The sequence below is a fragment of the Mauremys mutica genome, chromosome 23, assembly GCF_020497125.1.
Source record: "Mauremys mutica isolate MM-2020 ecotype Southern chromosome 23, ASM2049712v1, whole genome shotgun sequence".
NCBI lineage: Eukaryota > Metazoa > Chordata > Testudines > Geoemydidae > Mauremys > Mauremys mutica.
The window spans coordinates 18,438,664-18,464,494 of NC_059094.1; the positions used below are offsets into that span (position 1 = coordinate 18,438,664).

Consider the following 25,831-nt stretch of genomic DNA (forward strand, 5'->3'; position numbering starts at 1 on the left):
TCCCCACCAGGATGGGAAAGAGGCGCTCCTGGCTTAGTCTGATAAATACACACGTAAGCAAGGCAGGAGGCTGCGGTGTGTAATCTGCCATGGGGAGCCAGCAACAGACTCTGACTTAACTAATGCTTTATTCCATGTACAGTCAGGGATCTCTGCTCCGCAGGGCGAGGCGCTGCACATGCACACACACGCCTAGTGAAGCAATAGTGCCCTGCCCCAAAGCCCTTACACTCCTGTGCTTCCACCTCTGCACAGAGACCAAGTTCAGTCAGAGTTTTGGCTCCTTCACGCAAAGCTGCCTTTAAATCCAGGACTAGGACACGAACAGGCTCCTCTCACGTGGCTCTGTGTTACCTCCGGGCTGAAGTGGGACTAAGTGATGCCTTAGTGACCCTTTATGTGATTTAAGTGCCCAAAGAGACGCACATGCCCAGGATCACAAAGTGAGTTGGAGTCAGAGCCTGGACTGAAACCAAGGCAGCCAGCTCCCCTACTCTAACCACTGCGCCTGTGCATGGTTTGTCACCCATTGCCAACAGGTTGTATTTTTGGCTCTTTGAGGGGCAGGGAGCAACATTTGTCTGTTGTAACATGAGGCCCAGACACAGAAGAGGTGGCGAAGTCACTGGCACCAGCTAAGGTGTAAAGCTTGTCCGCAGTCACTCACGGGATGATCGCTCTTTCCCAAGCGCAGTATGTTGCTTGCTGCAGGACTCACTGAGCTCAGCAGCTCTTCCAGACACCAGCGGGCTTAAGGCACAGATTTCTATGGTAAACATGATCCCCAAAGAAAATAAACAGGAAGCTGATACTCTCCTAGCCAAGCTTGGCTCAGCATTTTACTGACATGAAAGGGTAAGGAGGCTTTTGGGGGTTAAGCAGTTTGGTTTTAAAACTGCTCAGTTCCTATTAAATCCCATTGGTGCAAGAGCACCAGAGAGAGTCTGGGCATTCAGGGACCCTGCAGCCACTGGAGAATGAAGGGGGAAGAGCCAGACCAAAATGAGAACAATAGGTCTGATTGGTATTTTGTCATTTGCACAACAAAAATGATACGAAGAAACCCCGCGGGGATAGCTGGGTTCCAGAGAACCCTGCTGCCGAGCTCTACACACACATGCAAGGGCCAGGTGAATAATACAGCCTGCTGCTGGCTGCTGGCTTCTAAACCACAGCCCCCGGGGAGCACCGCTAGACGTCTCACAAACTATTTAAATAGGTGCTACCCTGCTACAATACAGGGAAATTGTCTTTTTTTGTTTTTTTCCCCCTTTGCAATTTAGAAAAGCAACTTGGCTTTTTAGAAAGGTAACTCCTGACATTTTCACTAGGTGGCGCCAGCAAGCTGGGAACCTGGCCTGCCATAGCTCAGTCGCCCAGGCCACTCAGGCCTTTGCTTAGCCCCAAAACCCATCCTGGGGGGCTCATTGTTAGCCCCTCTCTCCTGAAAGCCCTTCAGGGCCAATTGCATACAGGGACCATCTGGAGCTGCCGCGGGATCCTCCCCCGGCTACGCAGCAGGCGCTTTAACCGGTGGGGGGGCGTTCCAGGCCCTGCCACAGCATCGCCGTGCTACAGACCTGGGGAACTGGGCGCGGAGTGGGGCAGTGACTCGCCCATGGCACAGCCAGAGCCAGGACTCAGGAATCCTGATTCCTTCTTTATCCCAAACCATCCTCCCCCCCCCACGCAGCCTCCCAGGCAGCAGTGCCACTGCAGGGCGAGGTGCCGCTGAGCCTTGGGAGAGGGGGTGCCACTGCGACACACCCAGCAGGGGCATTGCGGCCTGCCAAACCGGGCAGCTGCACCAGTCCGAAGGGGCCAGCAGCGCGGTGCCGGGCCCAGCCGTGGGCAGAGCAGTGCCTGCCTTGGAGAGCTCACAGGCTAAGCAGAGGAAATGGTGGGCCCCTGGCAGGCGTCACCAGCGGGCAGGTGGCACCCACAGGTGGGGTCATTTCAGGCCTGCTCTGAGCCACTGGTTGGAGGCTTGAAGTACCAAGGCCAGTCAGCATGTGTGGCTCCCGGCACAGGCGCCGGCTCGTGCTGGAGCTGGGAGGGCAGGGGCAGCAGCCTCCCTTTTGAGCCCTGGTTTGGAGCCTGCTGTCTGAACCTGCCGGCAGCGGCTAGCCTCCAGCTGGGCACGTGTGCTCTAGTGGAGCGGGCACTGGAGTAAGAATCAGGCAATCTGGGTTCTGGCCCCACTCGTGGCCAGTCACTTCCCCTCTGGGTCCCTTCCCTGCTGTGACTGGAAGCTCCCCAACGCAGGGACTGTCTCTTGCTGGGTGAACACGCAGCTGAAGTGGGCGTGCCCGTAATGCACCTACTAATACAACTCTTCCGTCAAAGCAAAGCGGTGGCAGCATCCCCCAGGCACGACACGGTAAAACCACAGGTGCATTTTGCCATGTCCCAAAGCCTCAAGCCGAGCACAAGCCCTGTGGGCAGGCACCGCAGACCCAGGGGCAAGCTGCCAGTTCAGTGTGTGGGGTTGGAGCACACCTGGCTGACTCGGCAGCCTCTGAACCAGGAGGCTGCGCTGGCACATGCTTGATGCTGCAGCTCCGACAGTCAGTTTCCAGCAGGAAAGCAGCTGCCATGCGTAAACCTCAAATCCTACCGGCCCCCACCAGGGCTAAAAGGTGGGGGCGAGAGGAGACGATGGAGACTAGCCGCCCCCCTCCGGCTCCTTTCACCAGCAGTTAGTGTTGCCATCAGATCCCAGTGGGAAAGGTCCCTGCCCAGCAGCTTTCCCAAGGACAGAAAAGGATGGAGGCTCCTCCCCTTTGTACGCGGGTGTCATAAAAAGAGGGATTTCATTGGTCCAGGGCTGTGCTGTGTCCTACCCTGACACCGCCCAGCAATGCAAACTCCTCCCCTTTCATAAGAACGGCCGTACTGGGTCAGACCAATGGTCCAGCTAGCCCAGTGTCCTGTCTCGGAAAGTGGCCAGTGCCAGATGCTTCAGAGGGAACGAACAGAACAGGGCAATTACCGAGTGATCCATCCCCTGCTGTCCAGTCCCAGCATGTCTGTCAGAGATTTAGGGACACCCGCAGAATGCAGTTACATCCCTGACCACCTTGGCTAATAGAGAAATTCATAGAGGACAGGTCCATCAATGGCTAATTCTTCTTTGAACCCAGTTAGACTTTTGGCCTCCACAACATCCCCAGGCAATGAGTTCCACAGGTTGACTGTGCGTTGTGTGAAGAAATACTTCCTTTTGTTTGTTTTAAACCTGCAGCCTGTTAATTTCATTGGGTGACCCCTGGTTCTTGTGTTGTGTGATGGGATAGGTAACTTTCCCCTGCCCCTTCCCAACTATGCAAATTCCTGACCCCTCTCAGCTGTGTGAGCTCTTCCTCCAGCTGTCCAATGCTCCCACCCACCCACCCCAGCCAGCTGCCCTGTCCGGTGTTGGGGATTTATCAGAGCAACCCCTGAGTTTTTAATAAATATTCTCAAAGGTGGCCTGGCTGAAAAAAATGATGCTTCATTATGCCCATTTCCTGCCCTCTCCTGGGTGGAAATAGCCACACACAAAGCTTGGGCCACTTTGAAAACAGCTTTAGTGAGAGTTTTGGAAAGCTACAGGCAGCGGGGCAGGAAGCGTGCATGTACCAGGGAGACAGGGGTCATGAGATCTCCTGCTCCTCGGCTTGCCTGGGCCCTCTGGGGCTAGCAACCCCCCCGCCCATCCTCACCTCAAGGCTGCTGCTGCCACTACAACACTCTGTGGATAACAGGGCCGTGCGGTCTGCAATGCCAAGCAGAGCAAAATGGCCTCCTCGGACCCTGGAGTCCGGTGCCATCAGAGAAGGCGAGGCAGAGGCCAGACGTGTGCAGTCTGACAAACCCAGATGCAGCTTTCGCTGCATCCACCAAAGACTAATGGTGAAGGCAGCCCGGTCCCTTCTTTCACTCCTCCTGCCGTTATGTTTCGGGGCTAGGAGGTACTTCATCGCCTTATTACTTGGTCTTTGGGTTTCCCTAGCAGCCGGCAGCCCCAGCCCTGGCCCAGGACTCCGCTGAGCCAGGCCGCTGTGCAAACAGAACAGAAAGCCAGTCCCTGCCTGAAGAGCTCGCCGGTTTGCGGAGTCTCTCATGGCCTCATTTTCTGGTCCGTTGCACACCGCGCCCTTGTCTTGTTCTCACCCGTCCCATGTATGGTCCCCCCGGCCGAGCCAGGCTCTGATCTCACACGTCCCATGTATGGTCCCCCCGGCCGAGCCAGGCTCTGATCTCACCCGTCCCACGTACGGTCCCCCCCGCCGAGCCAGGCTCTCCGCTCCAAGCGCTGGGTTACTGAAATCCCAGAACCCTGCCCCTGTGAGGTACCACGGTGTTACTGTCCCCCCTTTTAACAACTGGGGAACTCGGGGCATGGTGCGGTCGAGTGACTCATCCTCAGGCACACGCAGGGTCAGTGGCAGGATGGGAACAGGACCCAGGCTCCCAGTGCCCAGCTCTGACCACTAGATTGTCAGCTTGGTTTTAGTCAATAAGTGGAGTAGTGGCTGGATTGGGGTTGTAGGGTCTATAAATAACCCTCGGCCAGGAGCTAGAGGAGTCTGTTTCCTCTTTGTGGGTGTTATGTAAAGCAGGATTTACCAAAGCACCAGCAAATCCTGTATGTGTTTCTTACGCTGTTGGATAAGACAGACAGATGTAGGGGAACGTGCCCATCACCGGGGCATCTGCCTTCATCACAGTGACCCTGCCGCCAAATACCACTTGCCTTGACAGAGTCACACCTCTCACCAGGCACCAGGACTGACGCAGCCTCTGGCCTCTCCTGGGCCTTCACTGCAATTCTTGCTTGCCCTAATCTGCTCTCTCACTCTTACGAAGCTCACATTAGGATGGCCAGTTAGGTGAGCTCAGAGGACTGTCAGTCACCTGATCCCTCAGAGCAGCAGTGTCATCCAGTGGATAGCGCCTTGGCCTGGGATGCAGGAGATGTAGGTTCTATCCCTTACTCTGCCACTGGCTTGATGTGTGACCTAGGGCAAGTCAATTCCTCTGTGCCTCAGTTTCCCCACCCATAGTCATGCAGCACCTAGCGCTGTAGGTACTACTACCAATGACAACTCTGTCTTGTATGTGGCTAGAGTACGTAGAAAAAAAAACCCAGCAAAGAGATATTTGACTCCAGTCCCATCGGCAGCTAAAACGTTCCTTTTTGGTGGGGCTGCCTGTAGAGTTTCTGTCTCTGGCTGGGATTCAGAGAACAGACTCCCAGCAGCTGGAGGGGGCGGAGAGCTTAACTCACTTCAACTCCAGCTTTTGCTGTGTTTTTTCCCCTGCCGCATGTGCTGACCTTAGCTCTTGATTAGCCATTCAGATTCCTCGTAAATCAGGCACTAGCAAGCTGGCCTTCTGCAGCCGCCTGCAAACCCCTCGAGAAGTTATTCCTCCTGGAGCCAACACTCCCGCCAGGCTGGAGGGTCCAGCCCTGAGCTAACTGAGTGGAGCAGGCTCCAGAGGTTTTCCCCAGCTGGAATGAGCCTGCAATCCAGCTTTCATCAGGTAGCTAATGTTTCAGCACTGGGCCGCTGCACTGTGTTGTCTGCGGCCATATTTATGAGCTCAGGTACTTCTGTGATCCGCTGCCGACACTGCGCAGATAAAGAGCTCCTGGCAAGGGCCCTGCACCAAGGATGGATTGAATCATTTGTACTTAGGGCTGCCCAGCCGATCATAACCACTTCTGCAGTGTCCAGCAGTCCGGCCCCGCCAAAGCCTGCGGCGTGCTTCAGTTTCCTGGGCACTCTCCACCGCATGTTAATTTCCAGCACATGGGTCAGGACTCCGCAACCAGTTACACGGGTGTCAGATCTGGAGTCACTTCACTGATGTCAGTGGAATCACTGCAGATTTATACAGCTGCAAATGAGAACAGAGGCAGTCCCCCGGTGTGCGCTGATCAGCGGAATCTGCTCCGGCCAGGGTCCTCTAGAGAAGCCAATCCAGCCCCAGGTCAAGGCAACTATCATGACAAACCCAACAACTTGCCACGAAGAGCAGCCGCTCCAAATCCAGATCAGGTTAGAAAAATGACGATGTGTAAACGGCCCCTTCTTTGTCACTGTGTCTGCTCCATGCGAGGCTTTGGCTCAGTCGGGTCAGTGAACATGGCTGGGGTGCAAGGACCAGCATAGACTCCTTCTTTCCTTGTGCTCCCCCATCTGTTCGCTGCTTCCGGCTGTTGTCTCTCGTTCGAGAGGCTCTTGGGACGGGGACCGTCTCTGTTACGTGTCTGTACAGTGCCCAGCACCGTGCAGCTGCTACCACAATACTAATTAACGAGCACGAATCAAACCCGTTGGAATGCCAAGCGGTGGCAGGCGGGGGAGCTGTTGCGGCTCGGTCTCTCCCGTCCTCAGGAGAAGGCTCAGCTCTCTGCCCACTTGCTGCCCAGCCAGGAGGGACGAGGTGCAAAGGGCTCAGCCGGACTCTTCGATCCCAGGGCCAGGCGGCAGTGCCAGCAGACAGACCACAGCTTGGTTTGGCCTGCAGCCCTGCAAGGGAAAGGAAGGTCTCTGCTGCCATTAGCCGCAAGGAGAGGCTTCTGGTGTCCTGGTTCTTCCTGAGCAGTCGCTGCGCGACAGGACTCCGGACTGTCCTGCTCTGCCTGGACTTGGGACAGCTTGTTAGACAGTCTGCCCCCCCTGCACCACTGGCACCTCAGTTCCCCCAATAAACTGCCCCCCGCGACACTCCTCCAGGGGGGCTCCCTGGTTATACTGGAATTGAGGAGCCAGTGGAGCTGGGAGGGACTGTTTGTTTCAGGGGCGGGGGGTGGTGGTGGAATCCAAATAACGACCGGGAAGGGCGATGGCCTTTGCCTCTGCTCGCAGGAAACCGCCCCCTCTCCCACGCGTGTTGGATGCTGCGGTTTTGCCACCCAATGGCTGCTCAGTCCTATGCATCGCTGAGGGCTTGGGCAAGAAGCTGGGTGGGGGTCCCAATGTGCACAGCGAGGATTGGCTCCAGGGCAGCGCCAGCTCACGCTGCATGGCCCCAGCGGCGTTGTGTGTAGAGAACCAGCAGCTCCGCTCTCATGGCAGGGCCTGGGACCAGGCTGATTGAAACCACAGCGTTTGGGGTTAGGAAGAGAACAGGGGAGCAATTATTTGGCTGCTTTTGGAGCCTCAGGGCGGAGCCTGTTCCTCCCCACCCAAGAAGGCATCTCACGGGAGGTGCTCTGACGACTGACACCTTCCTGGTGCAAGTGTCTCTGGTTAGGGTGGGAATGTTAGGAGCAAGGTTTGAAGGCTGCCTGGACCTAACCTAGAGACTGTGGATCAGATCTCCCGCTGGTGGACTGCAGGATCAGGGCCTGGATTTTCAATGCTCCACAGGGCACGGCTCCTTACTGCAGCGCTGTGTGTTTCCAACATCCATGCATTATAAGGCAGCATCTCGGGCTGTCCCCTGCTCCCCCCAAAGGAGCCATGATGCCCCAGGAGTCCGAGCCAAACCGGGTTATTGCTAAAACGCACAACGGCAGCCTGCAGGCCACGGCACCTGTGCAAGGAGAGAGCCCAGCGTCGTTCCTCAGGAACTTCGCAATGAGGGCGCGGGGTTGCCACAATGCGGTAATACAAACCGGGGTAGATCGTCAGGTGGTGTAAATTAGCACTGAACTCAATGGAGACAATTTACACCACTTGAGCATCTGGCCCAAGGATTCCTGCCACCCACGTGCTCTGGTTAGTCACCTGTGATCTCCTCTAGCGGCTGGTGTGCCCAGGTGAGGAATTTACCGGAAACTTCCTCCCTTTAGAGAGAGGATGGTTAGCCTGGGACTGGGGAGAGGTGAGGCCAATGCCCAGCTCTGCCACAGACTGACTCTCTGACCTTGGGCAAGCCACTTAGTCTCTTTGTGCCTCAGTTCCCCATCTGTACCATGGCAATAAGAGCCCTGCCCTGCCTCCCGGTGGCGGGTGGCGAGGATAAACCCAGGAAAGCTGGCGAGGTGCTCAGATGCTGTGGAAAGGGAGGCCAGAGAAGTACCTAACATGACGGACAGACTGAGGTAATTAAGCTGGAGAATATTCATATGCCGTGTTCCCACAACCCAATTCCAAGGAGACCCGGCCCAGAGTGCACCGCCGGCCTGTCGGGCATTATCCTCGGCTCCCTGTGCTCTCTGCCAGTCGGGTTACACAGCACTACCGGCGAAGTCTCTCTTGGCCAAGGGAGGTCATTATGTGAGCTCAGCAAGGCTTCCTTGCCCCTTCGTCTCCAGCTGCTGCGCTGCCGGAGAATGTCAGCTGTTTAACTGGGACAGGCAGCCTGGAAATCCCTGCTCTACCCTGGGATTGGTGCTGCTGCAGAATTTCATCAGCAGTGAATTCAGGGTGGTAGAAGCAATTCTTGGTCACCCATGTCACTGTCACTAAATCATCTGAAATGTCTCTCACTGGCTGGGTGTTTGTAACAATCAGCTGCATTTTTCAAGGGCTGTAATTTTAATCTACTGCAGCAACTGGGCTGGGAAAATAATAATCAATAACAATTAATTCCCACTTCTCTAGTACCTTTCAGTGAATGATCTCACAGTGGGCCAAACCTGGAGCTCTTAATCAGTAATAATAATAATACCTAGCACTTTTCATCAGTAAATCTCACAGCACTTTACAATGGAGACAGTATCATTATTTCCATCATATGATGACAGACAGCTTGATGTAATTAAGCTTGTGACTGTTCCCACACATGCTCCCCCTGCTGACACATTACAGCTTAGTCCAGCTTTGAGAAATGGCAGAGGTAGTGAAAAGTGGGGATTTTTCCCATGAGACGTGATGCGCAGTGTAAGGGAAACACATCTGATGAAGTGGGTTCTAGCCCATGAAAGCTTAAGCCCAAATAAATTTGTTAGTCTCTAAGGTGCCAAAAGGGCTCCTCATTTTTTTTTTTAACACTGGCAAAGTGTGGCATGTCCCTCTTGCTGGCTGGTCCACAAGAGGACAACAGCCCTACTACTGCTGCCAGCTAATGGAGTTACTCTTTTGGTTCAAGTGGTAGAGGACAGCTTTGCAGCAAAGTTTATTACATCAGTGGCTCAGGAAGCCAAGTAATGCATTGGCCCTTGTTTGGCGGAGTGTAGAAAAAACACCTTTTACTAAAAACAATCACTGTTTATAGAGACAAACATCTGGGCAAAGCCATCCCTCTAAGGACATATAATTAACACACTGACAGTCAGGCTTCTGTCCCCTCATCCTTCCGGGTTAAGAATTCCATGCACCTGCGTTTCAGATCTAGCAGAAGGGAGGGTAGATAGAAATGGAGGTGAGCAAGAGGGAGGGGAATGCGTGGCGGGTTGGCGGGTGGTTTGCCCAACGGCTGATCACACAAAGCAGCTCCGTCGGCGTCCCTGCTCCACTGATCGGCACGTCGCTTCGCAGAGATGGATTTAATGTGTGTGGGGCTTCTAGCCTCCTGCTCTTTGAGGGGAGGAGAACGCTTTCTCCCGTCGGTTAGCTGGATCTGTCAGGGCTAGCACCCGCAGGCTTCTTCCCTCCTGGCTGAGGAAACCAAAATAGGCGAAGGATTGGAAACCTGGCTGGGAATGTTCAGCATGAGAGCGCGTCCCAGGGACACACAGCTTTGGGTGGGTGGGGTGGGGGAAGGGATTCTGATCTCAGTTTCTCTGGTATAAATCCAGATTGTCTCAGGGTTACTCTGGGTCTGAACCAGCTCTCAAGATCAGAGCCTGGCCAGGGTGGGCTGGGCCGCTTCACGGCCACACTGGCCCAGGCAGGTGTCAGATTCAATCTCCAAAGCCCCTGAGGAGTCCAGCGTAGGAAGGGATCCAAAGGAGAAGGAAAGACCAGCACCATCCACACGGCGCTCTGCTTCAGTAAACATATAAACTGCTGTGTGCTAGGGATGGTCACATCTTTGTCCTAAGGAACGCGGGCAGGCCAATCGAGAGTAGAGCTGTGGTCACGTGACCCTCTAGGTATTTAAAGGACAAGTCCCTTTAGGGAAAGCAAGAGAGGGGGAAACAGAGGCAACGTAACGTGTTCCCAGGCCACCCAGCAGGACAGTGTCAGAGCTGGGCCTTGCTCTCACGTCTCCTGAATCGCAGTCCCACCCTGCCTCTCGGACGCTGTGGTATGGCTCCCTCTCCCCATTCCTACCAACACAGGCAGTTTTCTCCAGAACATTCCCACAATTCCAGCAGCCCTTGCCGCTGAGAAAGCAGCTGCCCCCCCTCCCAGTAAACCCATTTACTATTTCCCCATGTAGCCTCCACGTTTGCGAATTGACTCCCACAGGAATACGGGCAGGAGAGGGTTAATGCGCTGGGCTGTGGTACTGCATAACCCAGGCTGGGATACCAGCTGCCCCTGCCCCGCCAACGGCCATCTGTGTATCTGTGTTTATCTTGGCCTGTCTCCTGGCTTCTTCCTTCTCAAGAGAGCACAGCTGGGAAAGGGGCTGCAGACAGCTACAGGCACCCACAAGCTGTGGGGAGAGGGAATTCAGAAAGGCCCATGTAAAGGTCGGGTGGGGGACACACACGCAGAAACAGGTAACTTCCCTCGCTGGAGAAACCTTCCCCAGTTCAGTTATCTGCAACTCCCCACCCTCACACGAGCAGAGCAGGTGAGAGAAGCGAGAGGCGAGTCTGAGCTGCGTGTGAAGATGTTCCGTATCCATCACAAATCCCTCTCCAGGGAACCGGCTGCAGCATCTGCTAGAGATTTGACTCGTTTTATGGGCACTGAGAGGCTTCGAGAACAGGAACATCTTCACGTAAACGACCATATGCGAAAAGAGGGGGATGATGGAAAGGTGGACTAGGACATGGAGTGGGTGGATGACAAGTCTGGGGGACCTACTCCATACTGGGGGACGTGGTTAGCACTGCAGGCACTGCTAGCTCTGTGTAAATGGCCCAGAAGCCAGGAAAAAGCTGGGAAAAGGAGCTAAACTCGCCTTCTTTGGGCATAAGCCAAATTCTAATCAATGGAGGCCAGGAGGAAACGTCCCCTGGGGGCAAGTTAACCCATATCTGCAGGGTTCCGGTTTCTTGCACGTCTCTCTGACGTAGCAGGTGCTGACCACACTTGGAGACATGATAGTGGGCTAGATAGACCACGGAGCCTGGTCCATTCTGGCAGCCCTTCTGTTCCTGTGGAAATGCTCTGTTCTGACGTGTGAAAATCATGGTGAAAAATGGGTCCCATGCAGCCCTGCTCCTGGGGAGATTCCCCACGCTCCGGCAGCCAGTGGGATGCCTGGCCGCAAGCCACGGAACTCGCTGTTGGAGGACGCACACTGGTTATGGGGGCAGAAGGTCAGTGTGTGGGCAGATGTGGAAATAGGGACAGAAAGGGAGGGGCGAGGGAGCCCAGAACTAGCTGGGGTTGTCTTCGATGGTCCGAGCCCCAGGAAAGTGCTTCACGGTACTTAGATGCAAAGCGGAGGCCAAGTGCTGTGGATCCCATCACACAAAGAACCTGCAGCTCTCCACATCGACGTTATTTGTAGTCAAGCTGTCTCTCTAAAGAGGCTGCCCAGGCTCCACCCTGAGAGATGGGCCGGACTGGAGGCAGGAGTCCCAGCAGAGGGCATCTGCCTTGTGTTATACAGGAGCTCAGACTGGATGAGCAGCAAAGTCCCTCCTGGCCATAACATATATGAAAGGCTTCTCTCCGAGCAGAGCTTTGCACCCCGTCCCCGCCCCGGTACCCGTCTGCCCCACCGGCAACGCTGCGACTGCCCATGCCTGCAGCAGCCCCCTAGGCAGTGGCACCCTGCAGGCAAACAGCGAGTGGGGAGCTGGCGTTTCAGGTGGCTCTGCTAGCTCGGGGATGGGGAGTACAGCACGACTGAAGGGTCTTTGGGGCAGGGACTGTCTATAACTCTGTGTTCGTACAGCACCTTGCACAGGGAGGCCCTGATCTCGGTCGGTCTCAGGCAATACCATAAAATAAATAAATAATACTATTCAGGGGGAAGTGATGGCTGTGTAAGGGGTAATGACTCAGGGAGCAAAGCATCCACTCAGAAGATGATTAACAGAAGATCCTAGGGATCCGGGCTTAACATTCTGGATGGGCAGGGCGGGGGGTGGATTAGACTGTGGCTGAAGCACCAGTTTGTCCAGGGTGGACTGGACTGGTCTGGCTGGGTGGAGATCTGGTTTATATTGAGCGAAGAGGCTGAAACCTAGGCAGGGGTTCTCCATGTTAATGGGGACCCCACAGATGGATTTGGCCCACATGCTACCTTAATCCACCCCCTGCACCCCTTTAGTCCATGTTATTTGCCAGGCACCTTGGTTTCCCCAGGCTGGTGGGTGTGCCCATGTCACCCATTTTACTCTGAAGTCTCCATGCTCCTTTCATGCCAAAAGGCCACTAAGCCCATTCCTACCACCAGGCTCCATTCTGCCAGGTCCGGGGGCGGCTCTAGCCATTTCGCCGCCCCAAGCAGGGCGGCACGCCGCGGGGGGCGCTCTGCCGGTTGCCGGTCCCACGGCTCCGGTGGACCTCCCGCAGACGTGCCTGTGGATGCTCCACTGGAGCCGCGGGACCAGCGGACCCTCTGCAGGCACGCCTGCGGGAGGTCCACCGGAGCCGCCTGCTGCCCTCCCGGCGACCAGCAGAGCGCCCCCCACAGCATGCCGCCCCAAGCACGCGCTCGGCGTGCTGGGGCCTGGAGCCGCCCCTGGCCAGGTCAGTACAATTCTGATCATGCAGAATCACATAACCGTGATCTCCAAATGCAATTGCTCTGACAGTGCAGTGGCTTGGCTAGACTTTGGCCCAGATCCAGAGATTAGCAGAGGGCAAGACTCTGCCGTGGCTCCTGAGCCCAAGGACCAGGTAGAACAGATGACAAATGAGTAGGGACGAGGCTGATGGTCTGAGGGCGGCATTTGCCTTATTTTGATAACGCAACAAAGTAACAAACCATCGTCCCTGAGGAGTCTTGTCTGGTCCCTGCTCCTGCCCGACTCCAGCCCTGCGCACAAGACGGACTGAACTGAAATGCACAAAGCTAGTGAGTCCTTCCTGGCCCCCACCCCTCAGCCCCCCAGCAGGTGCTGCCCATTCCGCCTTCCGGAGGGGCTCCCCTGGTTTTGATTCATTCTGTGAAGAAAGCCCCCTATAAAGCCGGTCCTCCTTTGAGCGATGTCATGGCAGCAGTGACGTCATCGGCACTGGCTGATGCTGTCATGTCGCCTCCTGGGAACCTGGCTACGCTCTTGGGAGCAACAACAATGCTGTGTCGAGTAGCCACTTATGTCAGAAGGCAGCTGGGGAATCAAACTAGCTGTGAGCCTGCCAACAAAAATGCCTCTTTGCAGGGAGACCCCCAGCCTGGGTCAGACCCGTTTCCGTTTCCAGGTATGTTCCGTCAGATCCTGGTAGGTGTGAATCACGAGAAACTCTCTTCTGGCTTCGACTAGACAGCGGCTGCCTTAGTCCAGCCATCAGAACCGTGGCTCTTTATGGCCCAAGTCAGCAAAGTATCTAAGCACATGCTTAACTTTAAGCATGTGCTTAAGTCTCATTGACTTCAATTGCAACTTAAGTGCATGCTTAAGTGCTTTGCTGAATTAGGCCCCATCCTTTGGCCTGCATGTGTTTATGCAGAGAGGGGCATGGTGAGAGTCCCACTGGCACATCCATGGGTGTAGCAGACACTATAAAATGCTGAATTACTGACATGTTGCACTTCCATCTGCAGGTCTTCACGGACCAACAAAAAACTTTAAACTTATGTTACGAGCAATAACTGGGAGCATTACCCAGGGGGTGAATTTTCACCCCATTCGAGCAGCTGCCGGTCTCCAGATCCTACTGGCTGCCAGGACAGTGTCACCATTTCTGCCGTTTGTCACATCCCCAAATCAAACCTTCCACCCCAGGCTCCCTTTAAAAAAAGGCCGAGCACCTTGTGCAGAAAAGTGCCCCTTACCGAGATACTGCCCTTTGCCTTCCCGGAATGGGGGCCCCAGGGGCCCTTTCACCATGGGCTGCATGTATTTCACTTGAGCGTATCCTCCGCCTCCAGCGCCTCCTCCGGACACCGAGCGGATGCCAGCCACAAGCAGCAGCAATGAGACAGCTTCGGAGAGCATCCTGGCTTCACGGCTAGTCTTCCTGTGGAGAAAACGGAACATGGTTAGGGAGACAAGGAAGCCTGGAGTCCCTTAAAGGCCGTGAATAAAAGGGACTCGGGCTGTTGTAGCAAGTGCTCCGTTTGGAGTAGGTAGGTGTGAAGGTTCCCAGTGTGCCAGGATAGAAACCCGTCCAGCACTCACGATCCGTGGGGATGGGTGTGCTAGAAAAGCCTGAAGAGAAGACACTGCTCACCTGTGCAGACTTGGGGCTGGACCTACACTGTGTGCAGTGACTTACATCGGTGCAGAATGGGGGGATTCTGCTCTGCTAGCAATGTACACCCACGCTGCACCGGTGCAGATAAGGGCCCAAGGTGCAGGGCAGTGAAGGCTCAGAGGACGTGAGCTTAGTATTTGCAGCATCCCAGGCGTTCCTGATAAGCTGTGTCAGGAAGCTGAAGTGACGCCACGCAGGCTAAGACAACTTTATCTACATATCCAAGGCTGAGCAGGTCCTTAAAATGACTGTTGTCATGTGACAGCACATTACAGCACCCTCTTCCCTCCATTGCATCTCCCTTGGGCCAGTCAGAACTGGACTGAGAACCAACGTCGTTTCACACACAGGTCTTCAAACTGCTCTTAGAGAGTCACAACTGTTAAAAATGCAGTAACACAGATTTAACCGGGAAAGCTAGTGAGTACAGAGAGGGAGCCTGTTCTTGTGGGGAACACACCAGACTGGCTCTCAGATGATCTAGATTAAATTCCCGGGTCTGGCACAGAGCCAGTGTGTGACCTTGAATAAATCCTTCAATTATACTGGGCCTCAGTTTTGCAGCCTGTCAAATGGGTATACTAATTCTAAGCCCTTTGTGACTTTTGTTTAGGGCATGTGCATACATGAAAATTAATCTGGATTAAGGTAAAGTGTGGATTTAAAATGGACTAACTATTCCTAGTTACCTCCATGGGTGGATGGTCTTCTTCCAGAATAAAAGTGCCTTATTCTGAATTAGCGTAACCCACTTCCAAAGTGGAACAAGAGCATCCACACATGGAGTTAATCAGGAATAGTTATTGTGGTTGCAGAATAACTCCTCACTGTAGATAAACCCTGAAATGCTCAGTGCCTTGGACAATGGGGCCTTGAGCTTGGCTGGGACATCTGGCTGCTACGGTAATGTAACTAAAAAGTACTACTAAGGTACCTAAGAGATAGTTTCAAAAGTTACCCAACAGAATGTTCATCTCAGGTAAATTATACCCGTGTTATGAGCTTCCAGGAAGGAGGGTTTTTTTAAATTAAAAAAAAAATCCCTCTGAGTTGAGAGTTGTTGTCACCTCTCTCTGCTGAACAGGATTTCCTCTAACAAAAAACGTGTGTGCTTAGGATTTGGCTCTCGAAAAGATTTCAGGTTCCAAGTCCGGGCCTCACTCTGTGATTGAAACCTTAGAGGCACAGAGCTCTGCTTGCTCTCAGACTGGACAGTGGGTTCACAAACGCCTGTAGTTTTTGGCGGCCAGCAGCCTGAAAAATTAAATGTCAGAAACAAATTCCCACTCCGAGGTCTGCTAGTGCTAGTAGCTTTCCGCTGCGGTGCTTTTTAAACAACAGGAGTTTGTTTGGTCAAGTACTTATGAGAACCTTGGATTGTAAAAGCACCAAGGGTTACGATGCTCTGGAACACCAGACTCCAACTTGAGTGCCTGTTTATATAAAATAAATACCCTCCATGAATACATCTTTCCTCTAGCAACACTTCCCGTGCCAGGCCAGCCCGAAACAGAGAGCTGCAAACAGATTGATTTGCACGAACGAACATTTATTTTCAGAAGCTTAAATAACACACAGCGCCAAAGAGCTGATCCTCGTAACAACTGAACCGTGGTTGCTATTAATAAGAATTAAGTGCTTGGCCTTTCTGTTCCTAAGAAAAAAACAGCAGAGCAGCTCCTCAGCTGGATTTGATCGGCATTTCCTGAATCATTGCCACTGAAACGGCAGCAGAAAGCTGCGGCATGAAAAAACAAAACCAAATACAACAAAAGTGAAAGAAAGAAAAAAGAGAAAATAAAAAGACGAAACCCAGGTTGGGGCAGTTTCTGATGCTGCAAACTCTAGGCAAAGCCATCAAAGGTCTTTAATGAAGACCCCGAGCCTTGCAGCACTTTCCTGCTGCCCCAAGGAATGTTTGTGAAGTCTTGTTTTATTAGCTCGACCTGGAGACCAGTGCTCCTGCGATTCCACATGGCTGGCAGCTAGGTGGTGAGCTGAGCCTGGCGTGCCGACGCGCTGAGGTAAAGGGTTTGCTCTGGCTGCCATCTTCAGGCTTCCGTGTTTCCACACGGCCTTCTCCTGTCCCAAGGGGAGGAAATGGCTCCTCGCGAAATGAGGGCGAGATCCGAGTGAGACTTTCTGGGGCTGTGGAGCAGGTGGCAAGTGCAGCAGGTGGTTCAACTTACTGGGGACCATGAGGGAGATGATTTGCTCTTCCTTGCACCACAGACAATGAGCACGGTGAAAATTCGAGGCCTGGCTCATTCTGCAGGGGGTTAATGCCTCAGTTGGATGCGCTGCTTTGTTAGCAGCTAGCGGGCTCTAGTGCTTAATGGACAAACTTTGCAGGCAGGAGACCTGGGTTTTATTTTTGATCCTGCTACTAACTCACTGTGTGACTTGGGGTAAGTCACTTCCCTTCTCCATGCCTCTGTTTCTCCTGGGCCAGTGAGGCTGACCTACTTCGCTGGGGGGCTGTGAGGTTTAATTAACTAACATGCCTGGGGATCTTCCTATGAAAGATCCTAGCAATGCAGACAGTATTCTTCCCAGGTGGCAGAAAGAGCTAAGCTCAGAGGCCAGGCTGCTAATCTGACCTGAAAAGCATCACTGGACCCAAGTCCCCATGGGAATCTGTGCCCAAACTTTGCAATTCAGGTTTTTTAAGACTGGCCGAGGACTATGCCCCCTGGGGTAGATCTGTGGGTAGATCTGAACAGCTCAGAGCCTGGCAGGCACACCCCTACTGAGGCGTCTCCCTAGCATCAGTGTATTTAGACCCGGGCAGTTTCACAGAGTCTCTTCCTTAAGGCCCGATCAGTGTCCTGTATGTCCTGGGGGTGGGGCATTTCTGGCACTCCAGGAGGAGGTGGAGGGAGGGATTTGTGACCCCTGAATAGCGCTGGGGTGGAGCATGCTTAGCAAAGGGAATTACACAGGCATTGTCTCTGGCTCCCACCTCACCCAGACTGGCCTCCTCTGGGTTGGTAAGCACAGCAGCAGTGCTAACTGGTCTCTGTTGCTAGCCCTTATGAATGCACCCATCCTTCACAGGGATGCTGGATAGGAAGGGGCTCCCCAGCACCTTCTCCCCCATCTAGGGGGCCTCTGCTCAGGGTGCTGCCTGAATCATTTGGGGCCTGACCCTGTGAGAACACCAAACGCTTCCTGCAAATCAGTGGGAGTGGAGCACGCTCAGCACCCTGTCCTTGGTTGAGAGCGAAACAGAGAGGCAGACAGAATGCGCACATCAGCTGAGCACTGGGACTGGCTGCTCACTCCCACAAAGCAAGTTCAGAGATCTCCTCCCGGGAAAGCAAATGAAAAACGGAGGCCAGGTCTACGCTACAAAATGAAGACAACCTAACTGACGTCGGCATCCAGCTGCCGCAGTAATTACATCGCTTGTGCATGCCTACCCTTTGCTCCTTGTGTCGGCTCGTGCACGTCCCCACCAGGAGCGCTTGCACTGACTGTACTGTCGGTGCGGGGCATCAGGGGATGGCGTCTGAAAGGTAGCAACAGTCGATGTAAGCAACCGACACCGCGTTGACCTAACTACTTCGACATTGACTCTACGCCTCTCGTGGAGGTGGAGTTATTAAGTTAGCGTAGCGGGCAAATTATGTTGGCAGGAGCAAAATTTTAGTGTAGACACTTCCATGGTTAGGTGGATGTAAGCTGCCCTGCATCAACCTAACTCTGTAGTGTAGACAAGGCCAAAGATAAGCCACGGATGTCAGAGACTAGATCTGGGAAATCAGACTTCCGTTTGCAGGCCGGTAACAAACATCCCACGTGCTTAACAGAAGGTTTCCAGAGGACGTGAGATTGGCGTCTCCACCCTCAACCATCCAAGGAAAGAGCCATGAAAGGGAAACCTACCGGGGATCTAAATGTCCCTTCTGAGTGGAAAACTAGGGAGAAAGGCAGATCTCCAGGGTTATTTCCAGTCTCTTGAGCTCTTATGGAAATGCCGAAGTGCAAACGAGAGGCAGCATGAACAAGGTGACCTATGTCACGAGGCTGTAATCTAGGAAACTGTTAAACAACACTGGAGAGAGATTTCCTGGAAAAGCTCCACAGCCGGGCTCAAAAGGAGAAAATTATTTTGTGGCCTCTAACCCTGAGGTTAGACGCTTCAAAGGAGAGCGCAGAAAATGGCCAATCCTCAAAGTGCCGCTGGTGTCCCATGGGAAACATTCTATGAGGAAAACCTCTGCTTGCAGATCATAGATTTTCAGCATCTTTCACCCCCTCCTTTTTTATTACCCATGCTACTGATGTGAAAATAGGATCTCTCTCACGGAGTTGTTCAATGAAGGGAAGAAGTGAGGAACAGTGGCCAGGGTGAAAGGTCTGGGAATCTCTTTGAGAGACTGTAGGTGAGTCATTTCCTCTTTCCATGCCTCAGTTTCCCCATCTGTAAAACCAGGAAAACTATTGAAGCTGGACAAACACTCTAGAAGCTGGTTAAAAAACAAACAAACAAACAAACAAACAAAAAAGCTAAATTTTTTTGCAAGAACTTTTCACAATTTTTGGCTGAAATTTGTACAATTATTGACCAACTCCAATAACGACCTTTCCCTTCCTATGCAAAGCCCCTTGTGAGCTAGAGATGACACGTGATTCAAGGATGATGCATTATGATTATCTGCTTTTTTCTCATGTGATCTCATAATTGTTACTTCATGATGTCATAACTATCGCCAGAACCAGCTGATATAGCTGCAAAAGAAAATCATCCTGCAAATCCAATGTTAACACCACAATAATATTCCCCCTTGCTTGGATGAACTCCAGACCCAGTGCAGCCAATGAAAAGGCACCAAAAACCAGGCGTAATTGTGGACAGCAAATTGGACGTGAGCTTGCAAAACAACTTAGCAGCAGAAGTGCTCTTAGGTTGTGTGTGTGAGTGTCACATCATGGGGCCACTCTCTGTCTACAGTACTGTAGTGACCACACCTGGAATATGGGGCCAGATCCTCACATGGTGTAAATGAGCATAATTCCATTGAGGCCAACGAAGCTATGCAGGGGAACCTGGGCCCTTGCATTCAGCTTGGGACACCTTTGTTACTAGAAAGATGTCGACAAACTATAGAGAGCTTAGAGAAGGGCAACAAAAATGGCCAGAGGATCCAGGAAGAGAGAATGAAAGAGCTACACATGTGTAGCTAAGTGGGCTGGAACCATCATAACTCATCTACATACAATTAGCCAGCATACACACCAGGGTGGGAGGGAGAGGGAATATTTAATCCAGTCAAATGAGATGCCACTAAGAGTGACGGGATGAAATCAAAAATAGGTCAAACATCTGGAGAACTTCTTACATGCATGATCTCCGAGACAGTAGAGGAATCTCTCAAGGGAAGGGGCTGAAGTCCAGGAGTTGGGAAGTTTAAAACTAGGCAGGAGCAGCCACTAGAAAATACGTTGAAGGAAAGATTCCTGCTATGGCCTCTGGGAGGCGGCTTGGATGGGACCTCGCACTAGCTGCTCTAATTCCATTTCTGTCTTCGTGACTCTCTGGGCGTGACCATACGGGTGATGACTTAGGTGCTAGAGAGCAGAGCAGGTATGTTTCCTCAGGGCTCGCTGCTCCCTATGGGCTTTGGGAAGAGGTTGGAAATCCCTTTGGTTTTGCTGTTCATGACACCGGGGCCGGCTTCAGGACTGAGCTGAGGGGAGGCCGTGTGATTGGGTGGATGGGGCACAGGCCAGGCAGACAGGAAACCTGGGCTCTGTTCAAGTGGCTGCCCATTCCCCCCCCCCCACTGCCTGTCTATTTAGACCGTGAACGCTCCAGGGCAGGGCCGGTCTCTCCCAGCGCGCCCGTACAGGGCCTAGCCCCATGCTCCGTGGGGGGTTACCGTAACACGTGTAACAAACCCTACAGAAGAGTCGCTCCGCCAAGCTCAGTGGAGTTGTATCAGCATGAAGCTGGTGTGAGTCAAGTCTTAGGGCCTCGGAGCCTCCTCTCCAGCCTCCTGCAGCCCTTTGCCCACTCCCACAGGGCACAAGCAAGCTGGATGGCAAGCGTCACAGCCTGTTTCTGGACCCCTGCGTATCGCCTTGGGGAGCAGAGGCTGCTTCTCATCTCCCCTGCCTGGCTTCAGGCGCCACATTCTTCCCAAAGCTCCCAAAGCTCTTGCTTAAACCAGAACATCGAGACAGTAATGAGCTCCCAGCTGCGAGGAGTTCTGGGGTTTGGCCGGTGTCATGTGCATTCTTCCCCTGCAGTCCTTGAGCTGAACCCCGGGCACAAACCCAAAGTAAGAACACCCACGCCAGAGACAAACGCAAGGCTCTGCCTGAAGCTGCTACGATGATTATTGCATTTCAGTGGGTCAGTACCAAATAGAGCAGGGAATTAAAAATGCAGAAGGCTCAGACCTGCTGCTTTATCTTAAGACAAACACAGATCTCTGCCGCCAGCTTCCTAGACTGGCACCAGTGCAGGTCTGCACAGAGCAGCTAGCGGAATGGGGGTGCATACGTCCCCCCCAGCCTGGAAGCTACGAGACCGAGCAGTCGAGACACTCTGAAGCTGACAGCTCTCATTATTGCACGTACAAAACAGGCAAGAACGAGCTTTCTGGGTCAGGCTCCAACACTCCCATATGCTCTGCTCCTTTCCGGAGCGCCCAGGCTGGGCCTGGCTTTCGGAGCTGGGAATCTGCCCCACGTAAGCTGCTAAGCGTCCAAACCGGACACAAACTGTACAGAGCCGACGTGGGATTTGCTCCCTACTTTCTGGCTGGCTGATGGGGAGTCACTTGCTCGCTGAGTTCACATCACCCATTTGGGGCTGGTCTTTCAGTGCTGGGGAGAAGGGAGCAGCGACCTGCATTCAGGATGCCGCAGGCCGAGTCCAGTCACGCCTGCCAGACGCCCACATGTAAAATCCCCATTCGCACCCACCTGTTGAGTCCCCACTTTGTCCCCTGCCCCTTTCCATTACACAGAAGGGAATTTGTGCTGTGCAGCAGCTTCTAGTCTCAGCCAGTTCTGCCACCCACCTTCAGCTCCCGGGGAAGTCACTTCTCCGCTCTGGTCCTCACTCTGCCCTGCCTGTGAAATAGCACTAATGATCCCGACCCTCCCTTGGCCAGGACACGGAGCTCTGTCCAGGTGCCAGGGAACCACTCACTGGTCTTTGCAGAGTCCGGCGTTGCGGCTTTAACACCAATATCCTGAACTGCAGATGCTCTTCTGGTCAGTCCAGAGTCTAATCTCTAGCTCCTGGCAAACACCCATTCTCTGGCTGTCTGCACATGAGCAGCCTTCAGTTTGGAGTAACCTGTCAAGCCAGGGAACATCCCTTTGGTAATAACAAGAGGCTAAATACTCACAGGCTCAGGGTTTAATACAACCGGTGGCGTGGTGCATGCAGGAGGAGACACGCTCAGAGATTGTTGCAAATGTTCCTAGGCTGTGTCAGTCGTTGCACGTGGCTTTGTGCAGTGCATAAAGGCAAAGTTACATAAAACACCCCCTAAATCAGTCCTGCTTTTGAAAGCCCTTTCTGGGGAGAACAGCTACACCTCTGGATCGACTGGCTTGCAAGAGGTTTTTATTGATTATTTCAAGGTGCTGTGCAGAGAGATTAAACGTGAGGTCCTTCGCAGAGGAAGGAGCAGCATGTTCATAGGCTATTTCCCAGCCCGATGACGCCCTGGCAGTTATCCCCACACTGGGGTGAACCGGGAGCCCTGTCCCTTTGATGCCACCCTCTCATGGCAACAACGCAACAAGAGACCACAGGATGCAGCACGGCCTGGGGGTAGCACACGGGAGTGGGACTATGAAAACGTGGGGTCTATTCCCAGCTGCGTCACTGATGTTCTGGGTGACTCTGGACAAGTCACTTAAGCTCTTTATGCCTCAGATCCCCAGCTGTAAAATGGGTATAAACCTTTGCTTGGTTAGTTTAAGATTGTAAGAACTTCAGGGCAGGGACTGTCTCTTGCTATACGTCTGTACAGCACCTAGCACAATGGGGCCTTGATCTTGACGGGGGGTTGCCGATGCTACCGTAACACACTTAATAACAACTGCTTGATATTTGCATAGCGTGGGCTGGTTTCTGATGAGGCTTGTCCGTTCTCTCCCTTGGCCACGCAGACATCACAGCTACACCAATTCCTTTATTGCTGAGCAAGGGGCAGATGTCCATTTTTAGACATGCACAGATCCACCTCCTGTACTTCCCATGATCACTGCAGGGCTCCTCCAGGGTTAACACAGGCGCCATGTGCAAACATAACCTGCTGGCAGCATGCACCGTGCTGTGGCAGCTGGTCATTCCCTAGGATTCACCTTTCCCCGTGTTCAGATTTACACACCTCTATGATCACCTCATGGTCTTGCTTGGTCAGAATCTAACCTGTTGGTAGATGCCAAGGGGCAGCCTGGTGCCTGAAAGCCAGTGTCTGGACCTTTTAAATCTCAATTTCCTCTCTGGGCTAACCCCCGTTCCCCTCTGTGCATTAACACACCCTGGGAAAGCGCCAACTCAAAGTGTTTTCCAAAAAAGGCCTTTACAGCTGCCTGGCCTTTCATCGTGGGGGGAGGTTCGGTGCCAAAGGCAAATGGGTACAAGTGAGTTTGCCAGGACCATGTGCTTCACGTTCCTGCAGCGTGAGAGCCCTCGAACACACGGCACAGAGCATCATTAGCGCCACTTCAGGGGGGAAGGGAGTTTAGTTCCTCTCCTCCAGGAGACCCCCTTGCAGAAGCCAGGAGGATAAAGCAGACAGTGGGCTTTGCCAAACCTGCATCAAAAGCAAAACAAAACAGCCGCTTGAAAATAGATCTCTGGCTGGATTGTGGTGAATTGCTGTCAGCTCAGAGGCTTGAAGGACGTTGCATGTTTCCGATGACAGCCGTGTCTGAAAACAAGCTCGCAGCTCCTAGATTCCTTTCTTGGGGACGTTTTGTTTTGTTTTGGTTTTTGCACTGAGTATTGGAAACAGATGCATTTTAAATAGATCCTGTAAACCCTCCCGCTATACGTTTTTATTCCCTTAAGTAGGAGGGGTAAGTGGGCTTGAAAGGGAAAGACGTCAGCCTTCCAGATTGTCCCATCTTCCCGGCGGGCAAAATTTCCACCCTAAGAGCTGCCACAGTGGGGCCGAAACACACCGCGAAGCTACGGTTCTGAGTCTATTCCAGGCATGATTGACAGGGCCGAGATCACTGGCTAGTTCCGAGATCTGAAAGACAATAGCTGAAATGGGGATGCTTCTGCCGTTTACTGGGCATAATCTCCCCCCTGTTTGGTGTATGATGCTGCAGAGCTCATCCTGATGAGAAAGGGGATGTTTTCTAGCAGCGGCTGACTGAAACGTTGCTGTAGGTTATTAGGCAGTGAGCCTAGTATTTAGGGGAAGACCCCGGGCACCAGGACTCCTGGGTTCTATCCCCAGCTCTGCGACAAACTTTGCTGACTTGGTCTTCATCTGCATGACAAATTTGCACCTGTTTAATCTTAAATCAGTTTTAAACCAAGTTAGTCAAACAGGTACAAGCCCCCGTATAGACACACACAGTTCAGTTTAAGAGTGGGTTGTTTCAGGTGAGGTTAAACCGATTCCCAATTGAATGACAGGAAACCAAACGGGCCTGGTTTAAACCGAAATAAGAGTGTCCACGCAGCCTTTTGCACTACATTGGATTCAAATTGCACCATTAGTCAAACTGTGCAACTCTGCCTGTAGGCCTACCCTTCCTGTGTGTGTGAGCAGCACCTAGCACATCGGGGCCCGATCTTGGAGGGGGACTTTAGCCACAACTGCAATGTGAACATTACATACGAATGACCGCACAGCAGGTTACTGTCTGTGTAGCTCTGAGATGTAGAGTCCAATTTGTTCATCTTTCACAGTATTTTAACCCATTGCCAAAGGCACCGAGGGCACTGGATGGGTAAGCTAGCATCCTGGCAGCCGTTTGCTCTCCAGTGTGAACAAACAGCCCTCAGAGACAGGTGAACCCGACAGCTCTGTCCAGACACACCGTTACTGTCCGTCAAGCCGGCGTGTTTTCTAAATGAAGCACCATGAGCCAACATGGCTGCTCATTGGCTGCCCAGTTCTTTGTGCATCACAATACAGTCGGTTGGTCAATTGCCCAGGCTCAGCTGGCTGAAGGCCTGAATCAGCTGTGCAGAAAACAGGCATGAACAGCCTCCAGCCAACTACTTACAAAAAACTAACAACTTATCGTCACTAGCGGACAAATAAGAAGCAGAGAGGGATTCTGGGTGGCAGGAGCTTCCGTAAGACAGATTTGTGCAGCTTCCAGTGGAGTGGGGTCTCCGTCCTGGCTGGCTTCTAGGTGCGACTGCAATATAAAAGTTAACGGCTTGAGGTGACGATGACGACGATACAGGGCAAGTTTCTCAGCTCTGCTGAACTCAACCGTGCGACCCTGGTCTACGCCGGCTGAGAGCTCTGCTCACAGTATTTAGTGCTTCTAGGGCACCTGCTGTCAGACAAAGGCATTTTAAAGCCGGTCTGACCTAATGGCTAAACGTCGTGACAGGGTCAATGTAGGGGTGTTTTAGGGAATGGGGGGAGAGCGGTTTTTTCAAAGGGCAACATTACATTAATTGCAGTGATTTATACAAAGACCTATTAGCCCCCACCCCCTGATTTTTTAGTTCCATCCCGCTCCACACACCCCTACTCCTCCCACGTCAAAACACACAGAGGGCTTGGTTCCTGCTACTGGAAAAGTGAACAAGTCAGATGTCATCCAAACCCACATTGCTGGGCAAGACCCTGAGTGAGACACAAGTGCTGCCCTGAAGAACTTAATGAGCAAACCAAGCACACCGTGGGAGGGTGATGGGACTTGCCCAAGTTCACCCAACAAGTCAGTAGCGGAACCAAGATCAGAAACCTTGTCTCCCAAGTGCCACTCCAGGCACTTACCCACACAAAGCGCCTAGGATCCAAACTCTCCTGCTCTTCAGAGGTGTCTGGCTCTGAGATTTTGCGTGAGCCCATCTCGACCCACACAAATTCAGTTGGTTTGTGGATCTACCACAACTTTTTGCTGAGCATCAGCAACCTAGGCTGCTGGGCTGAATAAAACCACGGCTGGATGATTTTATGGCCATTTGTAGCTCTGCCAATGAACTAATAAGGAGAGTCAATCTCATGCTTCAGGGCAAAACCTGAGCAGCATCTGCAGCGCTCAGGCATTCCCGAGCTAGGAAGATACAGAACAGCCAGAAGGGGCTAGTTTGCTGCTCTTAGCGCACCCGGTACAGGCTGCAGACAGGGCAGGGTTACGCTGTAACTGTACCAGGTTCTCCCCGGAAATGCTAGGAAATGCTGCTACTCGCCTAGTGAATTGAATCCGGCTCCTGCTGCTGGAACACCTCCAGGTGCATTTATTTCTTACTGAGGCACTGTGGGTTAGCTACCCAGCAT

General features: G+C 53.0%; 1 protein-coding gene across 4 annotated transcripts in view; it reads right to left on the reverse strand.

The window, feature by feature from the left end:
• COL8A2 (collagen type VIII alpha 2 chain) overlaps positions 1 to 25,831 on the reverse strand; it is a 147,218-nt gene that overhangs the window by 11,386 nt on the left and 110,001 nt on the right. For all 4 annotated transcript variants that reach the window (XM_044997639.1, XM_044997636.1, XM_044997635.1 and 1 more), the window contains one exon: positions 13,954 to 14,138. In XM_044997639.1, the coding sequence (XP_044853574.1) occupies positions 13,954 to 14,116 (163 nt within the window). In that variant the 5' untranslated portion in view covers positions 14,117 to 14,138. The remainder of the gene's footprint in view (positions 1 to 13,953; positions 14,139 to 25,831) is intronic.